Source organism: Pundamilia nyererei, unplaced genomic scaffold (genome assembly GCF_000239375.1).
Source record: "Pundamilia nyererei isolate P.nyererei 1_Seehausen unplaced genomic scaffold, PunNye1.0 scaffold00009, whole genome shotgun sequence".
NCBI lineage: Eukaryota > Metazoa > Chordata > Actinopteri > Cichliformes > Cichlidae > Pundamilia > Pundamilia nyererei.
The window spans coordinates 5,285,206-5,303,388 of NW_005187410.1; the positions used below are offsets into that span (position 1 = coordinate 5,285,206).

At 42.5% G+C, this 18,183-nt stretch overlaps 1 protein-coding gene across 4 annotated transcripts in view; it reads right to left on the reverse strand.

Annotated features, from left to right (window-relative positions):
• Nucleotides 1–355: 355 nt before the first annotated feature.
• Nucleotides 356–18,183, reverse strand: part of adam23b (ADAM metallopeptidase domain 23b) — a 22,712-nt gene continuing 4,884 nt past the window's right edge. Inside the window, exons 5-26 of one of the 4 annotated variants that reach the window (XR_311465.1) lie at nucleotides 17,483–17,565; nucleotides 17,270–17,333; nucleotides 16,087–16,159; nucleotides 15,568–15,638; nucleotides 15,326–15,391; nucleotides 15,065–15,133; nucleotides 13,106–13,272; nucleotides 12,841–12,925; nucleotides 12,659–12,746; nucleotides 11,504–11,555; nucleotides 10,606–10,705; nucleotides 10,455–10,526; nucleotides 10,276–10,362; nucleotides 10,104–10,184; nucleotides 9,938–9,988; nucleotides 9,792–9,855; nucleotides 9,596–9,701; nucleotides 7,501–7,620; nucleotides 7,075–7,243; nucleotides 5,377–5,488; nucleotides 3,035–4,093; nucleotides 356–1,880 (exon numbers count right to left, since the gene is read on the reverse strand). Coding sequence is in view for 3 of the 4 variants with exons in the window: in XM_013908383.1 (XP_013763837.1) it covers nucleotides 1,835–1,880; nucleotides 4,003–4,093; nucleotides 5,377–5,488; nucleotides 7,075–7,243; nucleotides 7,501–7,620; nucleotides 9,596–9,701; nucleotides 9,792–9,855; nucleotides 9,938–9,988; nucleotides 10,104–10,184; nucleotides 10,276–10,362; nucleotides 10,455–10,526; nucleotides 10,606–10,705; nucleotides 11,504–11,555; nucleotides 12,659–12,746; nucleotides 12,841–12,925; nucleotides 13,106–13,272; nucleotides 15,065–15,133; nucleotides 15,326–15,391; nucleotides 15,568–15,638; nucleotides 16,087–16,159; nucleotides 17,270–17,333; nucleotides 17,483–17,565 (1,917 nt within the window). In the remaining variant the exon portion in view is untranslated. Of the gene's footprint in view, nucleotides 1,881–3,034; nucleotides 4,094–4,907; nucleotides 4,999–5,376; nucleotides 5,489–7,074; nucleotides 7,244–7,500; nucleotides 7,621–9,595; nucleotides 9,702–9,791; nucleotides 9,856–9,937; nucleotides 9,989–10,103; nucleotides 10,185–10,275; nucleotides 10,363–10,454; nucleotides 10,527–10,605; nucleotides 10,706–11,503; nucleotides 11,556–12,658; nucleotides 12,747–12,840; nucleotides 12,926–13,105; nucleotides 13,273–15,064; nucleotides 15,134–15,325; nucleotides 15,392–15,567; nucleotides 15,639–16,086; nucleotides 16,160–17,269; nucleotides 17,334–17,482; nucleotides 17,566–18,183 lie in introns of all 4 variants that reach the window. The other 3 variants (XM_013908383.1, XM_005723523.1, XM_013908384.1) reach the window with 3 other exon arrangements.

An 18,183-nucleotide genomic window follows, 5' to 3' on the forward strand; every position in this document is an offset into this window, starting at 1 on the left:
TTGGATAAAATTTGTCCGTAGTTTATTAATCAGTCCAACTGTACATAATGCAGTGAGAGAGGGACACCAGACAATGATTAACATGGAGGATTACAACGATGCCAGTGCTATGGCAGCACCTGGAATACACCGACAATCAGCTGGACTGGAAATAATAGCCCTGCACAAGGAAACTGTTCAGGCCTCGATATGTACAGGCACCATACAGAGTGTGTGTGTGTGTGTGTATAAGTGTGTATGTGTGTGTGTGTGTGATTAAAAATATCTGTCTGGATGAAAAACACACAAAAATGATTTTCAGTTCCACAAATGTAAAAGGGTGCTCTCTCTCTTATCCTCTGAAATACTAATTCAGTTATTTTGATGATTTCTTTACTTGTCCATCCACAGGTTGAGTACACTGAAGCGAAATGAAAGGAGACATAGGAGTGGCCAAATACAAAAGATTAGCTGATTAGCAGAGGTTGTTTTTTTTTTTTTCCTTTTGTAAAACCATGTCTACACCGATATCACTATTACCCATACTTTTGTGCAATATCTTTCTTTGCATAGTAAATAAAAGTTAAATGTTTTTTATTGTCGACATGCACCTATCTTTTGTAGCATATTTTCCTTGCAGATTTTGGGGACTCCCATATAGAATTATAAGCCCACTATAGTGATTTGCATGCAGCATTACCTGTAGAGCTGAACTTGATTTCCACTAAGAGTTTATGAGAGCAAAAAGGCTTAAGCCAGTATAGTGGGTGTTGATGAGGACTGTTAAGTGAGACCTGGCCGGACACGTGAGCGCCTGCATGGACAGACTTCATGCCCTCAGCATGAGAGGCACCACTGGCTGCAGACAGAGGGGAAAGTGCTCCGTGTGCAACAACATCCACATGTTCGGGTGATTGGTTCTTTGGCTTTTGAGTCAGTGTTGAAGATACTTCAAAAACAGGGGGCTAAATCGGATCACAGTCTGAATCTCTCCGGAAATGACGCGCTTCTCCTCGACACCACAGCTTTCTCTCTCTGTCCTCAAATCTGACTTTAGATTTTCTTCTCTAACCATTTTGGCCCAAATCCTAGTCTCAGTTTGTTTGTTTTTTATTTTAATAACATTACCAAAAACACCCGCTATACAAGATGTTAAGATAAAAAACAAAAGCATTTGATGTCCTTGGAAAATATGCTGTCATTTCCAACCCTGAACTCCTTAAATATGTACAGTGGTGTGTGCATGTGTGTATGTGTGTGTGTGTGCGCATTCACTACATGGCCTGCATTGCCCTTATAGGTCCTCACATGAAGTTCTGCTTCAACAGGAGCTTCAACAGGCTTGTCACTGGGTTTGGTTTCTAATGAGGCTCTCTCCTGCGCATTTTTACTCCTCTTTCTGTGTTTTCTTTTTTCTTCTTTTTTATTTTTGCGGTATATTCATAGCTTTGGTAGCCATGCAGAGCCCCGCAGAGAGGGCTCTTCATGCCGGGCGCGGGCGGGTTGGGTGGGGGTCGGGCGGGCCAGCAAGCAGCAGGTTTTGTTTCGATTTTATTCATGCCAGGTGAGAAAGTGGTGTGGATTCCGCCTGAACGCCTGTGCACTGGCACTAAAGGATGGAACGAGGAGCTCTGTCACTCTGGAGATCAGGGTGGAGGGGCGTGGGTGAGGTGTAGTTGAAAAAGGCTGCATTTATAATGTCACTACGATGGAAATTTGTTAAAATGTCCACTATGTCTTTTTCAAGTAAATCTAATGCCAAAGAATCAGCAGCAGTAAGTGCAGTCCAGCTGTCAGGTAGCCAACTAAGGAAGCCTTGGAGCAGTCCCTGTGTGATTGCCATCTTCTCCTTGGGTTAAATGGCTGTGGCATTGGGGTCATACCGCCGTTTCTTCACATTTCTTGATGAGGAGATAAGAAAAAGAAGTCAGCATCTGCTATAATTATATATGCAACGGAGCTAGTGCAACCTGGACAAGCAACCACGCTCTCTTAAGGAAATGCTGTTAGTTGCAGTTTATTATGTAAGGCTGTGAGCAAAATCCCATACTTACGTACTTTTTAGTAGTAGTAGTAGTAGTACGTGAGGATTGTTTGGTATAACACATTCTCAGTATGTATCCAATAGCATGCGAGGTACATACTATTTTGGGTAAGCGGGACAGTGAGCTGAAATCTAACATTGATAACTCTTGAACTTGAGTGTTTAAATACATGCTTTCACTCTGCTGTTAATAAAATTTCAGCAAAGGCACTGGAATGTATCCTAAGGTTTAAATCCTACTGTTTAAGTGATACATAGTATGGGATTTTAGACACAGTGTAAGTGTGCCTGATGAAAATGTTCCAAATGTGCACTTTTTGAGGGCTTCAGGATCAAACGCCGAGGACACTGAAGTGAGGACAGGCTGGTCCATGTTGGCCCGCTCAGCCTTGACTGCAAAGAGACAGTCAGAGGTATTTACAGTCACAAACCTGAGGTCTACAGTGTCAGCGATGAGAAAACATCACATCTGCTTTACAGTTTTTGTAGTACTGGCCAGATCTGAAATAAATAAATATGTTTAATTTTTGAAATCAAAGAACAATCAAGTCTAAGCCATATTACATCATTTTTAAGGTGTTACGAATATAAATATACTCTGTTGCCTTCTTGCAGATGTGCTGATCGGCTCCTTCGTGCAACATCAGTTTACAAGGTGAAGTGTAGGAGACACGTGTCATTACCGGTATTGATGGGAAACACATTAGTTCCACTCAAAACAACCATCTGGGAGGAAAGAGCTAACATAACGTGTACTCTACAGCGGAGAGGAGGAAAGAGGAGACGAGCACAGAAATAACGATCACAGCGGCGGCAGCAGCAACAGTAACTACTACCACAACAGTGGGACAACAATGAGTACAACAACAGGAGTGATGCATAACCTCCCCGTACTGTGGCTTGCTGTGGGGCTTCTATCACTCTGTCATGCACCTGTTCCAATAGTCGGCCAGTTGAAGGTGGCACTATTGCTGTGCGTGGTTCATGCAGTGCAATGCGCCGTGTCTGTACCGGGTCTGCGAAGCAGGCAGCAATGGCAGCTGGTGTGGGCGGGTCCGAGAGTCCTGCTCTGCTCTATGGCGGAGCTCAGCCATCCAGGTGGGTGTGGCCAGCCATGGCACAAAGGCTGCAGACAACAAAAAGGTCCTGGCTTCTCTCTCTCTGTGTGTCTGTGTGTGTTGTTCTCATAACTCCATTTAAAGCCTCGGCCTCAAAGAGCGACGGAGTGAGAAAAAAACATCATGGAAGTGATGAGAGCACGACAACCCTCGGACCAAATTGCTCAGGGTTTGTCTCAGCCTTTGTGCAATGAACTGACCTCCTCCAAATCAACAAGTCAACATGCAGAAATGTTTGGTTTCTTATTCTATTTTCTTTCTCTTTTTTTGTTTTTTTTTTGCTGTTTTAGTGACAACCATGATGCTATCTGGCATGCTTTAGTGGCTGTAGGACCATATTTATTATTTAGTCCTTAGGTCTGTTTAGATTAGGATGCGTAACACCCCTGTTGCTCAAGACAGCAGGCTAATCAGCGGTGGGTAGATTTCCTAGCCATAGAGTGACACTGAATGGCCTAGTTTAAGATTTTAAAGGGGAGTAATTTCTGTAATACAAGTACAAACAAACTTTTTTAACCACTTAGCTGTTATAAAGTATTCTGTCCCCTCTGTACTTTACTATGAAATGCATGTCAAACATTGAACTCTGCCCGTCTAATCAGTTTGAGGTTCTGCTACAGATGCACAGACACCCCCAGCGTTTCCCAAAGTCAAATTTACTCATACAGTATCAAACACCTGAACGCCTTCCACACCCATATGTGTTCTGCATGTCTCCTCGTCAGTGTGAGCCTAAGTGTAGTAAGTGTAACATGTCCACCCTGGGATGCTGTATTCTGTAGCAGGAGCTCAAACCCTGGTGTCTAGAAGCAGCAGGGATGCTAGAGTTAGAGCAGGAGAGGCATGCGGCGTGTTGCTTACTTAAAGCCCCATCCAGTCCCCCCCAGCACTATGGCAGCCACAAGGATGGCTCCGGCGATGGAGCCTATTATTAGATTGGTGGCACTAGGACCTGTAAAGGGTTATGGGGAAAAAGACATGAGTTCCTATACTCATTTACTGTATTAATAACATTTAGCTATACAATGATGATTTCACATGGAACAGAAAACATACCATAAGTATACTATTACAATAAAATGACTGAGTTTGAGAATGCATTTTTTTGCATGCTTTTCAACCCCCTTTTAGTGTTATAAAGAGAATGTAATCAAGCAAACGCCCTGGAAATATTTAAGTTTATCTGGTGTCAGTTGAGGTAGCGATTATCAGTGGTTTGTCTGTTAAGGTTGTGTAGACCCTGGGTATCCATCACTGTAAAGGTTTACAGGTGACATGTACGTGTGATCTGCAGTGTGAGCAGTACAAAATGTTTTTAGGGGTCCCAGTCACCACACAGCCTACCACTGACTGACAAGCCAGGTCACTAACTGGACACTTCTCAGGACTGTTTTCATCTAAATGCCCCACATGCCCCAGAAAGGAGAGGATCACAGGAGCAACCACATAACGACTAAGAATAAGAGAAAGGAGAGGAAGTAGGGAGGGAAGAGGGAGGATGAAGAAAGAGGCTTGTAGTAATGGGGAACGACAGGAAGTGACAGGAGAAGGAGAGGAAGGAGGGAGGGAGGGAGGGGAGAACCATCAATCAATCACACGACACTGAAAACATCCAATCACATGACAATTATATGGTCATCACCAACACACAAGAAAACACAAAGCCACCGGGACGCACACACGGGCTCAGGCCGGCTCACGAGACCGCCCGCACACTGAGGCACCACTATGAGAGGAAGAGCTGTGAAAGGGTTAAAGATGCTTACTCTATTCCCCACCCTGTGCCTCCAAAAATCACCCCCAGGGCCAGAATGGTCCCTGCTACTGCCCCTATCAGCCTGTTAGTGGCCACGCTCACTGTGCAGAGGGGAAAAGGAGCATTATTACCACCCTGTCAAAAACAAATAGCAGGCTTCTGCTTCAGAGTCATGGATGAAGTGACCACTGCCCCGTAAGCCCCTCCCCCTGTGGTCAAAGCATCATCTTCAGAATCAGAGCAAACAAATCTTACACTGCTTTTACATTCTCCTACAATCAAAGCCTTTATGTTCCCCAGTAGACCTGTGAAACTCAGGAATGTGCGACTGACTCAGATCTAGCAGTGCGACTGAGAGCGACACTGTAATAACATTTACATTAAACATACGATCAATGTGAATCTGGGCTAAATTAAAAAGGGTGGATATATTCATTTTTGGATGGCGGATGGCGGGAGTAGAAAGGTTGGAAACCGACCCTTGGGTTCTTCTTCTGGAGTGACATCGGGCTCTTTAGGCGGGTCAGGCATGCTACAGTCTGTCCCGGCCCAGGTGGTGTCACAGGTGCATGTGGCTTCATTGTTGCATACCTGTGCACAGCAGACATACAGAGGTAAACAGAATGAAAGATGGAGTTTTTTTAAATTCCCCTCAAGGAACTTTTTCTCTTCCATTTTTCCCCAACATTATACAAAAAAATCTGGCATAGGTTTTGATGTATGATAGAAAAAACACAATAGCTCTGTTTTATTCAGCTCCAGTAATCCAAGCTGGTGTGAGCATCACAGAAAAGCATCACAGCGAGAAAAGTGCAGGATGGTGTAAAAAATGTATTTAATTTAGGCAAGCTGGTTTTCGGCTGACTGGCTTACTGGGACTCTTGAAGAAAATCAATCAACCGACGTGTAATTTCCCAGGCAGCTATAGCCCCCTGAGGAGAACTCGCTTGGGAAAAAAACTTCTTTAAGAAACATCTTAAGCTTCATTTATAGTGCTGAACTAAATCCCTGAAGAACCTAACGCTGCAGTTAGTTAACGCTTTGCATTTATACTTGTGCACTGGTGTGTCTGCATTACTTCGTCTCAAGTGAAACTCATCCAATCATGTTGGACTCTAAGATAATAAATACTGAACAATGGCTACATGGAACATTTTGAATTTGGAAAAATAGTAGCTACTGCATTAGTAATTAATAGCAAAATGCTATTATTGGAATCATAATCACATATTGTAACCATAGGAAGTTACATTTCTGGGAAGATGCACGTCTCAATGCAGTATAGAGCAAATCAAGCTATTATTATTGTTTTGTGTCTGTGTGTTTATTTTATCGTCAAAATAATATTTTCAAAAACAATTTGAGTTGCATTTAATTCAGGAAATATAAAGCATTGTATTTCCTGCAGAAAAGATTACGATTTTTGATTATTATGTATTTACATATTTTTAATTGTGGCAATTTCTACCACATCAGCTGAGAAATGATGCTGCACGTGCCGGGCCACTCAGAAAGGAAGCACATTTAGAGTTTGAAAAGACAGCTGGGATAGACTCGACTACAACCCTGAATGACCCTGAATTGCATAAGCTGTTAAGAAAATGGATAGATGGATGAAGAGAAGTATTTTATTTATTTTTATTTAAATACAGAATTAAAAGAGCTTTATTCTGCAACCTCTTCTTAAAAAAATCTAAATAAAGCCAGTTTGGCTTACTGGTATAAGAGGTATTTGACATTTCCGTAGAAGGGTAGAGGTTTTCCCCAGTTTCCAGTTTGTGTTGACACCTGAATAAAGGATTGCCAGTTGCATATTTCCCTTAAGCTTGAGGCTTTTGTTTGACTTTTTCTACTGAGAAAAAGAAAATCAACAACCCTGGGCATTTGAAATGCAATGAGCCTCCTTATTTCTCCTCATCCCTCCAGAGTGAGATTTAATAAACAAAGAGCAAATACTGGTGTTTGCTCAACAGAAACTCTAAGTTAGAGCATAAACAGCCTTTATCCATGACTCAGTAAGCACCCTTTTCATCAAAGGTGTTGGAAACGTTCTGCAGCCCTTACAAACAAATACTACACGCAGTCCATGCTTGCTAATCTTCTAAAAATGAGCGAACACCCTCTCAATTTGCCAGTGAGCAAAGAGTAGGTGTAGGTAAGTGTGTACAAATACTCACCCCATGGCCCGAGCACACATGTCCGTTAGGTCCAATGGGGCAGGTGCTCATGTTAAGTGACTGGATGGGCAGACACTTGCGGTCAAGGCACATCATTGACGGCCCACAGGGAGTCCCATCCTCCACGTAGCCTAAATCAGTTTCATCATCCAAAAGGACGTGGGCACCCCTGAGGAGAAGGATGGAGTAGAGGTGAGGAGTGTTGAAGTCTCCCAAAAAATAAAGCTACAGAAGAAACACTGCCTGTAGGCACCCATTTTTAGAAAGAAATAGAAAAACTTCTAGTAACAGCTTGCGTTTTATGAGAAAATGGCCCATTGCGACACAAAAAATCCCCCAAATTTACTACAGAGTTTTTCTATTTATTTCCCACATGGGTAAAGAGCCCCCAGGCCCCAGGCATTATATTAAAGTAAATGTGTTTACGTGCACTGTATGACGTTCCCTTGGTGGTTGAAGGAGGTGGGGGTACTGTCTCCTTTCATGCTTCCAATGCGAGGGACACGCCCGACATTGGTACACAAAAGGAAACCACAGAACACGTCACTGTAAAAGAGAGAGATAAGCAACCAAAAATGTGTACAGATAACACTCTTCCACCTGTCTAACAATGTAATGTTCACCTCTGCACCACCAATTACCAAAATGCACCAAAAAGATCTATTAGTTTGGTTCAAAGCGACATCTGTAAAGATCTGAAACCTCGTACTGATAACTTTCATTTGATCTGTTGCAGTCGATGTTTGGTCTTTAATATTAAGTGCAATTTTAAAGTCACACTGCTTACCTTTAAACATGTTTTACAAATACACTGCCTGGCCAAAAAGAAGTCGCCACCTGGATTTAACTAAGCTATTAAGTATAAGCCTTTCATTGGATAATTACTGCAGTGATTACTTAATGCAGCTGGCAACATGTCATTTAATTAACCCTAACTGATGCAGTGAACAAACAACCACATCACAAAACATTTCCCGTGATTGTGGAAAAGATTTTAGTTTGTTTCAGAAGGTTATTGGTCTGTTCTACTGTCACCTTTATATTGTTAGAGACCCCACAGAACTACAGAGAAACCCCAACAATGAGACAACACCCTATGAGCAAGCACTTGGTGACAGTTGGAAGGAAAAAATCCCTTTTAACGGGAAGAAACCTCCAGTAGAAACCACAAGTAGGCCCACAAGAATGCGTGGGCGACTTGGATCCATGCCATGGGTGTGAGGGGAAAGTGAGAGCAGAGGGAGTTAGGACAAAAGGCACACTATGGGAGAGCTAGAATTTAAAATGAATTACTAATAATTAAATGCAATATCCTTCTATAAACACATGGAAACTGAAAAAGAAAGTGAGTGAAGGACATGGGACTCTCCCAGCAGTCTAAGATTACTGCAGCATACCCAAGGAGTGGTTCAGAATCACCTGATCCAGCCTTAACTATACGCAAAAAGGAAAGTTTTAAGCCTTCTGTTATCTCCAGCAAAGAAAAACGAAAACAAAAAAAGAAATGTCATTGTGTAAAACCTGGAAGGAGGAACGAAGTCAAAAAAGGGGTGGATGAAACGATGGACCCATCATGCCGAGCGCCTAGTGTACAAGCCTGCAGAGGCAATTTTACAATCTCCGGCTGCTTCCGTTGGTTCTACAGTGTCATGTGGCCTAAAATAAGGTCAGCTGACTACCTGAATATACTAGTGGATGTTTTTCTTCCCTGATAGCACATTCATGTTCCAAGATAGCAATGCTACGATTTATCAGGTTCGGACTATGAATAAATGGTTCAAGGAGCATGAGGCATCATTTTCACATGTGGGTTGGCCAACCCATACTTAACTGACTTTAACTGTTATTGGGAATATTGCCTTATTAGGAATGTGCCGGAGAAGACGTTCTGATTCCGCCGACATCAGTCTTGTTAAAAAATAAATGCCACTCTGGACGAGAATACATATTGTGAAACTGCATGAGCTTTTTGAAACGACGCCACTGCAAATGCGTGCTGTCATCGAAGCTAAAGGCAGTCCAGTTAAATATTTCAGGCTTCAGCTTTTTTTGGCTGGGCAGTGTAAACTGACTTGACTTTTACCACCACATCCCAGTTAAAGAGAAAAGCCAGGAAGACTGAAGACATGTGTGCTGAGGTGGTTTCCCTGGAATCTGTTTTTAGTAATTGATCTGATTGGTAAAAATACATTCCTGGCATTTGATGGCAATTATCCATTTTAAACAGGGTCCTTTGGCGCCCTCTGTTGGATGGCTGTAAAACAACAACAACTGAGAAACCTGATGCTGAAATTCCACATAACAGGATTAACTTGTACAACATATCTTTGGAATACCACAACAAAAATTTGGGGATCCTAAAGGATCTTAACAGTAAAACTTTCTCACCTATGCACAGCTGGCTGCTTGGTGCACAAAATGGGTGTAAATGTTGGCCGATCAGTTTAGAAAAGTTCAAAATATGCTTTCAGGCACTTTATTATTCAATGAATGTGCGACAGTGTTATTATTTTGTGCTCACTGTTTGCTACACTGGATCCATTTTTCTCCATCTTTTCCACAGTTGCCCTTCTCTGTCCCCTCCGTGTTCAGCTTCTCATAGCAGAACTTCTCCGAGCCTCCAGCCTCTAAAACAAAAAGAGGGGCGATGAGCTGCACGCTGCCTCTCCTTGTGCAGAACCCGTGCTCAAATTAACCTGAGAAGCATTAAACCTTACTTGATCCCCAGATGTATTTACACTGGTTCTCTCTGGTCTTACACTCTCCACTGTAACAGCGACCCTTTAGATAGAGATTAATAAAAAAATCAGAAAACTTTGAGCACACGTTGGCATTTATATTTTTGTAAATACCCATTTCTTACCTGGTTTACCTGGCAGGTGTAACCATCTTGTTTATGAAGGTTTGGCGGGCACTGTAAAAATCACAAAGAGAACAACCTTTCTTTTTTAACAGCCAAATTTGTGTTCAACGTGCAAAAAAATGAACTAATTAAAGCTATTTAAAGCTAAATAAACCATAAGCTCAACCTGTCCCGAGTCCCCAGAGCAGGTCTCTGAGATGTCACAGTCGTTCACAGCATAGCGGCAGCTGTAACCTCGTGGGTAGAACTGGCAAGAAAAGGAGAATAAAACAGCGTTAGATTTCAGAAATCAACTACTAGTTTTTCAGAGCTTTAAAAAGAAAGAACCAAGCTTGTACCAAGCATGTTTTATTGCAGCATGGTCCGTCGCTGCAGTGTGCCCCATTGGCGAGGGAGCACTTCTTGCAGCATTCCTTTTGGCAGTCCTGAAAACAAAGGGAAACGAGCTTCAAGCATCTGAACAAAGAGAAGATGGCAAATGGGCGTGCGTGACGTGATGAAGTAAAAAGACCCTCACTGTTCTCAGTCCGCAGTCGCACTCCTCTCCCAGTTCTACAAATCCATTCCCACAATTTGCTGCCTCGAACAGCTGTCAGGAGAGGACAAGACGGTGTAAAAGGAGCACGTGTGCGTAAAAGTTTGACATGTTGAGAGAAGGGGCGACTAACCTTGGTTGGCCTGTTGAACAAACAAGAACCTCCACCTTTCAGGAGGAACTCCTTGTAGTCTGAGATGCTGCATTTGGAGAATTTTTGTGGGTGTTGGACTCTGCAGAGAGAAGACAATGATATTTATAAGTTTGTCCAACCAAACAGGATACAGTCAAAAGAATATGCCAAAAATGTTGACTTCAAGTAATCTGAATGCATGCAAATTTGCCAAAAGTGAATTTTCATTAGATATCTCAAAATTTCAGCTTACTGACTAAAACGTATCATTACGTTTAAAATCTTGAAATAATAACCTGAAATTTTGACCAATGGAAGTGTGTTTATGTTCTCAGTTGCAAGTTTCAAGTTAAATTGAATACAACATGATTTAAATTGTGGTGTCAAATAGAGGCGTGTAGAATGATAAAGCTGGGTATGCTTCTGGTCACTGACCAGTCACTATCGTAACAGCATGCTTTGTCCCTCAGTTTTTGAGTCAGAGCCACTTTTGCTCATCCTGTCCAGTTTCAAAACAACAAGATGGTGACGGCACAATCCTCTCTAGGAACATAACTAACCAATGGGGGACACCCTGGTGACTACAGCTACCTTTTATATACCCAATCCTACTTTAGCTAAAAGAGTTGCTTATTATTCACAAAACAGCATGCCAAAATTACAGTAGGTGCAACTTATTCATTTTCTTACTTGTGTACTGACTGACTAGGTGGTTAAAAACTGTGTAACTGTATTAAACAGTCGCTCAGAGTTAGTTAATAACAAGCAACAAGGAAAAAAGCTGAACGAGTACTGATTACTACATTACTGAGTGCACACAAACGAGCATTTGTAATTGCTCCGCCATGTGAATGAATGACTGTGTATGCGTGTTTCTCGGGGGTATGTTGGATCTTACCCAGTATCCTCCATTATGCAGCCAGCCCACTGGCTAGTACAGCCGCATTCCTCTGCAAAACAGGGCAGAAAGTGTAGAAACACCAGAGAAAGAGGAACGGACAGAGTAAGAAAAGATAGCATCCACAACTTTCATTTTAAATAAAGACTTAGAGTAGACAAAGTAAGCATGTTAGCATAATTTTTTATTTTTTTTTGTAATTTCAAAGAAAAGCAGTCTTAATCCGTGGATTTAACTCCTGATATCCAGCTTTCTGCTGAATAATGAAGAATCCTTTCACTTTATTTTACACTGACATTCTCCTTGGCAGCTTTGGGGCCACAAATAGACTTTTGCTGATGGCTAGCATTTTTTCCAGCTTGTAGTTTCTAACCTGGCAGCTGCCTCATTAAGCATGGCGATCTCAAATCTGATGGCATAAATTCTTTCTCGGACATTTTCTGGTCTACTTTTCTCAAATACAGTCAGTCCACCGACGGTGACTTCTGGCAACAGGGTTGCAAAGAGACTTTTTGTTTTAGAGGAGGCCTGTGAATGACATCTAAAATATCAGTCAAGACTTTCAAAAAAATGCATTGTATCCTGTATTTAAACAGTTAAATGCCAATAGTAACAGAATAGTGAAATGTGAAAGTTCACTTAACACAAAACACTTCCTTCTTAGACCTAAAGAGTTGAGAGCAGAAGTATTTGTGGTGCTCAAAGTACTAAAAATACAATTTCGAGAAAGAAAAACACCTACATTTCTGCTACTTCTCCAATTTCCAGATGTGAGGTTACATCCAGTTAGCAGTCTTAAATAAAGTGCATTTAAACACCTGACTTCAAAACATTTTCTCTACTTTACAAACAACTTTAGCCGTGCAGCAAAAGCATTTCAGTTTTGTGTGTATGTCTGTTTTAAGAGTGAAAAATGTTCCCATCCTGACCTTAATTCAAGCAAAGCTGGATAATGTTAGAGAGGCATCTGAAACCAGTGTAGGGATCACAGGGTCTTCAATAAAACACCAAATGTATCATAACTGACAGGTGCATTTTTGAGACCGCTACATAAAAACTATTATTTACTATGTGCCATGAACTTTGTGACTTTAGCCTGCCATGCCTATCGTGCTTATAGCAGCTGTGTGTTAAGAAAAAGTGTTTCATGTTTACTTCTCTTGGATGCCGGATCCCACTGGATGCCCAGGTTCTGTGCCAGGCTCTGGGAAAGAGACACTACCATGGACGAGGTGGTGCCGTACTGTTGGCACAACAGTGACAACATATTATTCACCGCATAATCACACTGCGATACGTCCACAGAGCAATGCTGGATGTGTCACAGTAAATCTGACCTCATTGACGCCTACTCCACGGCTCACAGAACACATGCCTCCAAAGTACGCAGTGCTGCTTCTGCGGTAGTGGAAGGTGGCGTTTCTGCAAGAATGATGGAGATGAAGAATAAGACGGAAGATATAAATAGCACAAAGCAGGTAAGAACACAGCAGTGCTGCTTTAGTTACAGGCAGGCAAACAAAGCGTACTTCCATCAGAGCAAAACCAGAACAACAGAGACCATCCCAAACGATCTGTTCAGCCCCCGAAGGGTGAACTTACGAGAGTAGCTGCACAGAATCGGCATGGTGCTTGATGCTTTGCTGCCGGTACTTGGAGAAATCACGCAGCAGTTCCAGCGGCTTCACACTTATGGGGATGTGATCCCTGTCTGTCCAAATCTCCACCGCAACAAGCACCACACGTGTATGGAGTTGCTCTTTGAAGATCTGCCGTCGGAAGCAATGAATGGAAGCAGTAAAGGAAAAAAAACACAACAAAACGTGTGAGATAGAGGCAGAGAGCGACAGCAAAGGAAGCGGAGGACGGATGTAGAATAATGGGAGCGGGGAGGAATACAGGGGAGTGTTTACACACATACAAAGAACACAGACAGACAAGGATAACACTGATGTTTAGCTATGATGTTTGCCAGTTATTTTTGGAGTTTTGAATTCTTAGTTATCTATCTGAGTTTGGGTGTCTGTTTTGCTTTCTCTGTTATTCTAGTGTTTGAAGTTTTGATTCTTATCTGTGGCATGATGAGTTTTGGATTCCTGATTTGATCCTTTGCAGTATTACTGAAGATATGTTTTTTACGCTTAGATAAAATGAAAACAGAAGCCTGTTCTAGTCAAATGTGTACGTTTTTTATGCTTCCTTGTATTCCAGTTGCTGTCTTGAGGTATTGTAGCTCAAGACTAACCAGAGTGAGTTTCTTGTCTGTGTTTAGTATTTATCTTTTGAGTTATTTCCTGTTTTACTCTGTCAGTTGTCTCTTGTGTCTTGCTTTGACTTTTACTTCCTCCCCTGTGATTATCTTGTACCTTCACCCATGTTTCATTTCTCTCCTGCTCCCAGTTTGCCCTCAGGTTGTTTATATACACTCACTACAAACTGCATTTAAATGTTTAATTCTCCGGGCATAGATTCAACTAGATGCTGGAAACATTCCTCAGCAAATCAGGTCCATATTGATGTGACAGCCTCCCTCAGTTGTTGCAGATTTGTCAGCTGCACAATAATGATGTGACTCTTCCATTGCATCCCAAACGTGCCAAAGTTTTAGCAGCACTGTCACTTAAATAACCCGTTTCCCCATTCTGACAGTCAATGTAAGTTTCCGCAGGTCATCTTGACACCTCTACATGCCTCCATACACTGAGTTGCTGCCATGTGATTGGCCGATTCAATGGTTGGGCTAATGAGCAGCTATTGAACGGCTGTACCTAACAAAGTGTCTAGTGACTGTATACTGCCTTTCTTCCAATTAGTCTTTGTCTTCCCTGGATGTGTGCTTGCTGTTTACCCCGGTTCTCTGTGGTTTCCTTGTTTTAGTTATTGATCTACGACGTCAACAAAATAAAAGGTTTGCTTTGCATTATTTTGTCTGCCTGGAGTTGTGCATTTTAGTCCTGTGACAAGGTTTACCATTGTAGTTTAAGCATCAAATGCAAATTAGACACGAGGGTGAATGAAATGTTAAACATTTTGCAGATAGTGAGCACTGAACAAAATCAAATCTTATCCAGCTTGTGATGCCAGAGAAGTCATGTGCTAGACCGCAGGTGTCGAACTCCAGACCTCGAGGGCCGGTGCCCTGCAGGTTTCAGATGTGCCGTTGATCCAACACAGCTGATTTAAATGTCTAAATTACCTCCTCAACATGTCTGGAAGTTCTCCAGAGGCCTGGTAATGAACTAGTCATGTGATTCAGTTGTGTTGACCCAGGGTGAGATCTAAAACCTGCAGAACTCCAGGCCTCAAGGGCCGGCCCTCGAGGCCTGGAATTCGACACCCCTGGGCTAGACTGTCAGTATGTTGGTGCTGATTTGGTGATAATAGTAGCTGAGTGAAGTTAGACCTGCTGATGGCAAAACATTAAAAGTCAACTGTTATTAAGTACAGTAGGAGACGTTGCCGAACTTCTAGTAGGTCTTCTACAGATGATATTCTAAAAGAGGTTTCCAAAAAAAGCACACACTCCAGTTTGCTCAAAGGATAAGTAAAAAGCTTACTCACACTATCCACAAGATTAACTACTGACTTGGCAAAGTTCCTCGTGTGCTGCTTGTTCCTGTGTCGTTTAAACTGCAAACAGAAAGGGGGAGGGAAAAATAGCACACAGTGATGTACAGTGTGTAACGTTCGGTGGCGCTTGCTGCTCCCTCTTCTGGGAGGGAGTCGGCCCAGGTCTGGAATATTAAAGAGTATCCTTTTGTCCATGATAAAATACCAGCCACATAGCATCAAATGAGGAAAAAAGGAGAGATTTTTACGCACCATACTGTGGTCACTGACAATCATGACTTCTAAATACTTCATCTCCTCAAATACGCTGCGAGGCATCTGCAAAACAAAACAACAATGACCAGGCAGCTTCAAGTGTATAATTTGGAGTATCACCACAGGTCTAACCTTGTAAACGTCTGTGGGTGTTTTTATTGTAAACTGTGAAACGCAGCCGGGGTGAGTGCACTAAAGTCATTGCATTACTTCAGAGAGAGGTGAGATCAGAGACTTACTGCTCGCTTTTTCCTGCGCCTCAGCCAGGACAGTTCATCCAGCTCGGAGAAGAGCTGCTCCTCCTCTTCCTCTGCAAATAAGCACAAGGAAAGAGTGACACCTCTACAGACTCAAGTGTTTACATCCCTGTAGCCTTGTTTTGAAAGAAATCAGTTATGCATGTGACATTTTCCCAGAAATTTCCACAGCGTGTCTCAAAATTTCCTATGAAATGCAAAAAGACGAGTGAAGACAGGGAACTTGGCAAAACGGCAGCGAGGCAAGTGCTTGTGATCCAAGGAAAGTGATATACATTTGGTCCATTTGGCAACTATAACACTAAAATCCAATCCAGTTTGTTCTAAAGGTCTCTTCTGGGGTGACAGCCTATCTGGACATTCCTGTTCTTGCTTTGTGTCTGAAGACAGGGATGATAATGTCAGGTTTAGGAAGTCAAAAGAGGTGTGGTGCTGGTCAGAGGGGAAGGACTGATAAAGACAGTTATGTGAAAAGGCTAATGACAAGCATCGAAACCTTACCCTGCTCCACTGAATCATCATCCCACAAAGAAGAGGCTGCTCTTCTTAGTTTGTGAGGCCTAGCAGCTGTATCCTGTAGGAGTCAGGCAAACAAATCGGTGAAAAAAAAAGGGAGGGTGACTTGTACAAGCAGGCAGAGCAGATGAAAAAAATAAGTTTAAACACATAATTTATCAAGGATTTACAAAAGTAAATGCAGGACTAAATAATTACACAAATAAAAATGTTTGGCGCTGAATGCCTGCTGCACATCTTTTCTGACGTTTAGCTGCTGTTATGTATCAGAGTGAGTACTCTTGAGTTGCTGATTTCAAGAGCACGAGGTGTTCCAGTTTTATAAAGAACAAGAGCACTTATGTTTGCATGTAAAGGGGGGAAACTATTTTTCCCACCAACAATGCAGTCAAATCCACTTGTAGTAGCAGGAAAAGGAACATTTCTAGCAGTGCACAAACATGTAGACCGTCAATGCTAGAAAACAGATACTGCGCAATCAAAAGCGATTGCCAGCATCAAGTGCTGGCAATCGCTAAACATCCCAGCACTCGTGATTTTTTTGGCCACAGATTCCCATTAGCACCTAAAGTTCCTCTTTCTCTATAACTATGATATAATTATGACTATTGGTCAGAGGGCCCGGTGGCGCCAGTGTCCAGCAGCCTCGCCTCTGTCAGTGCGCCCCAGGGCAGCTGTGGCTACAATGTAGCTTGCCATCACTAATGTGTGAATGTGTGTGTGAATGGGTGGATGACTGAATGTAGTGTGAAGCGCTTTGGGGTCCTTAGGGACTAAGTAAAGCGCTATATACAAATACAGGCCATTTACCATAACAGGAAGAACTGGTGTGGGCCAGAGCCATCACTGAATAGTCATCCAGGACTAGAAAACCACCCTAACCTTAACCAGCTTTCTACTATGGCTTGACAAATAGGAATTATGATGATTAACATGCAATAAAAATGCAGATTATTTGTCTTTTGCTATAGCCATATGTAAAAAAAAAAACATAAGGTCATGTTAATCCCATGTAGGAAATGGCCGTTTCCTTTGAAAACAGGATGATCCTGGTAGGATATCCTTGCCTGAGAACAAAAAGGAGTAACAGCATAAAACATGTGTTTCCATCCAAGGTGAGGATGTTTGTTTGATCGCAGTGTGCGTGTCTGCTAAAGGAATAACTTACACTTGAATGATTCTGTTGTAAGGGCTCAATTAGATACACATGGACTCCATCGTCAAACATCCCACTGCCAGGCAGAGGGAGAATAAAAGGGAGAGACACACCAGTCAATACCGAGTCAATAGGAGCTAAGCAGCAGAGATGAGTACATCCAGAGATATTCTGAGCGCGGCGAGGATTTCACAAAAAAAAAATAAAAATCTGATGTTCACTTACTGCAAACCGTTACAGGTAGATAAGGCTGCGTGGGAGTTATCGTTCCCTCTCACCTGGCCATGGTAGTAACAGTGCTCACCGCCCTGAGAGAAGAAGACACAGTACTAAGGCAGCATCAGCGCTAGCATAACGCACAGAGTTGTGTGTACACCGTCGTGGCGCTGTGTAAAGCTGTCAGTGTGTTTGAATTTTCCAGCAGTCCCAAAAGGGTAACAGCTTGTGTCACAGATGTCAGTTTTGGCTTATTTGCAGCTCACTCCTGCAGGGGGCTCAATCTATGCTGGTTAAAAGGGGAAGTTAATACACTGCAAGGTGGGTGCCGACACTGTTTGTGACTCAGCCCTCAGACCCCGGGTGAGCGCAGGACCCTGTTTCCCTCTGTCTCTCTCTTTTCCTCTCCCTCACACACACTTCACCCATCCCGTCCTGCACTGATACTGCAGAGTGCTTTCTCTCCCTCATCATGTGACCAGAGCTCCAGCAGGAGGCTGCAGGGGAGCAAAACCCTGCTGATTCAGCTACAGCATGCCCAACCCAGCTCTCTGCCTGAATCAGCAGCAGGAGAAAACAGCTCTCATTTCCATCTCACTAGCTTATATCCTCATCTATCTATCTATCTATCTATCTATCTATCTATCTATCTATCTATCTATCTATCTATCTATCTATCTATCTATCTATCTATCTATCTATCTATCTAT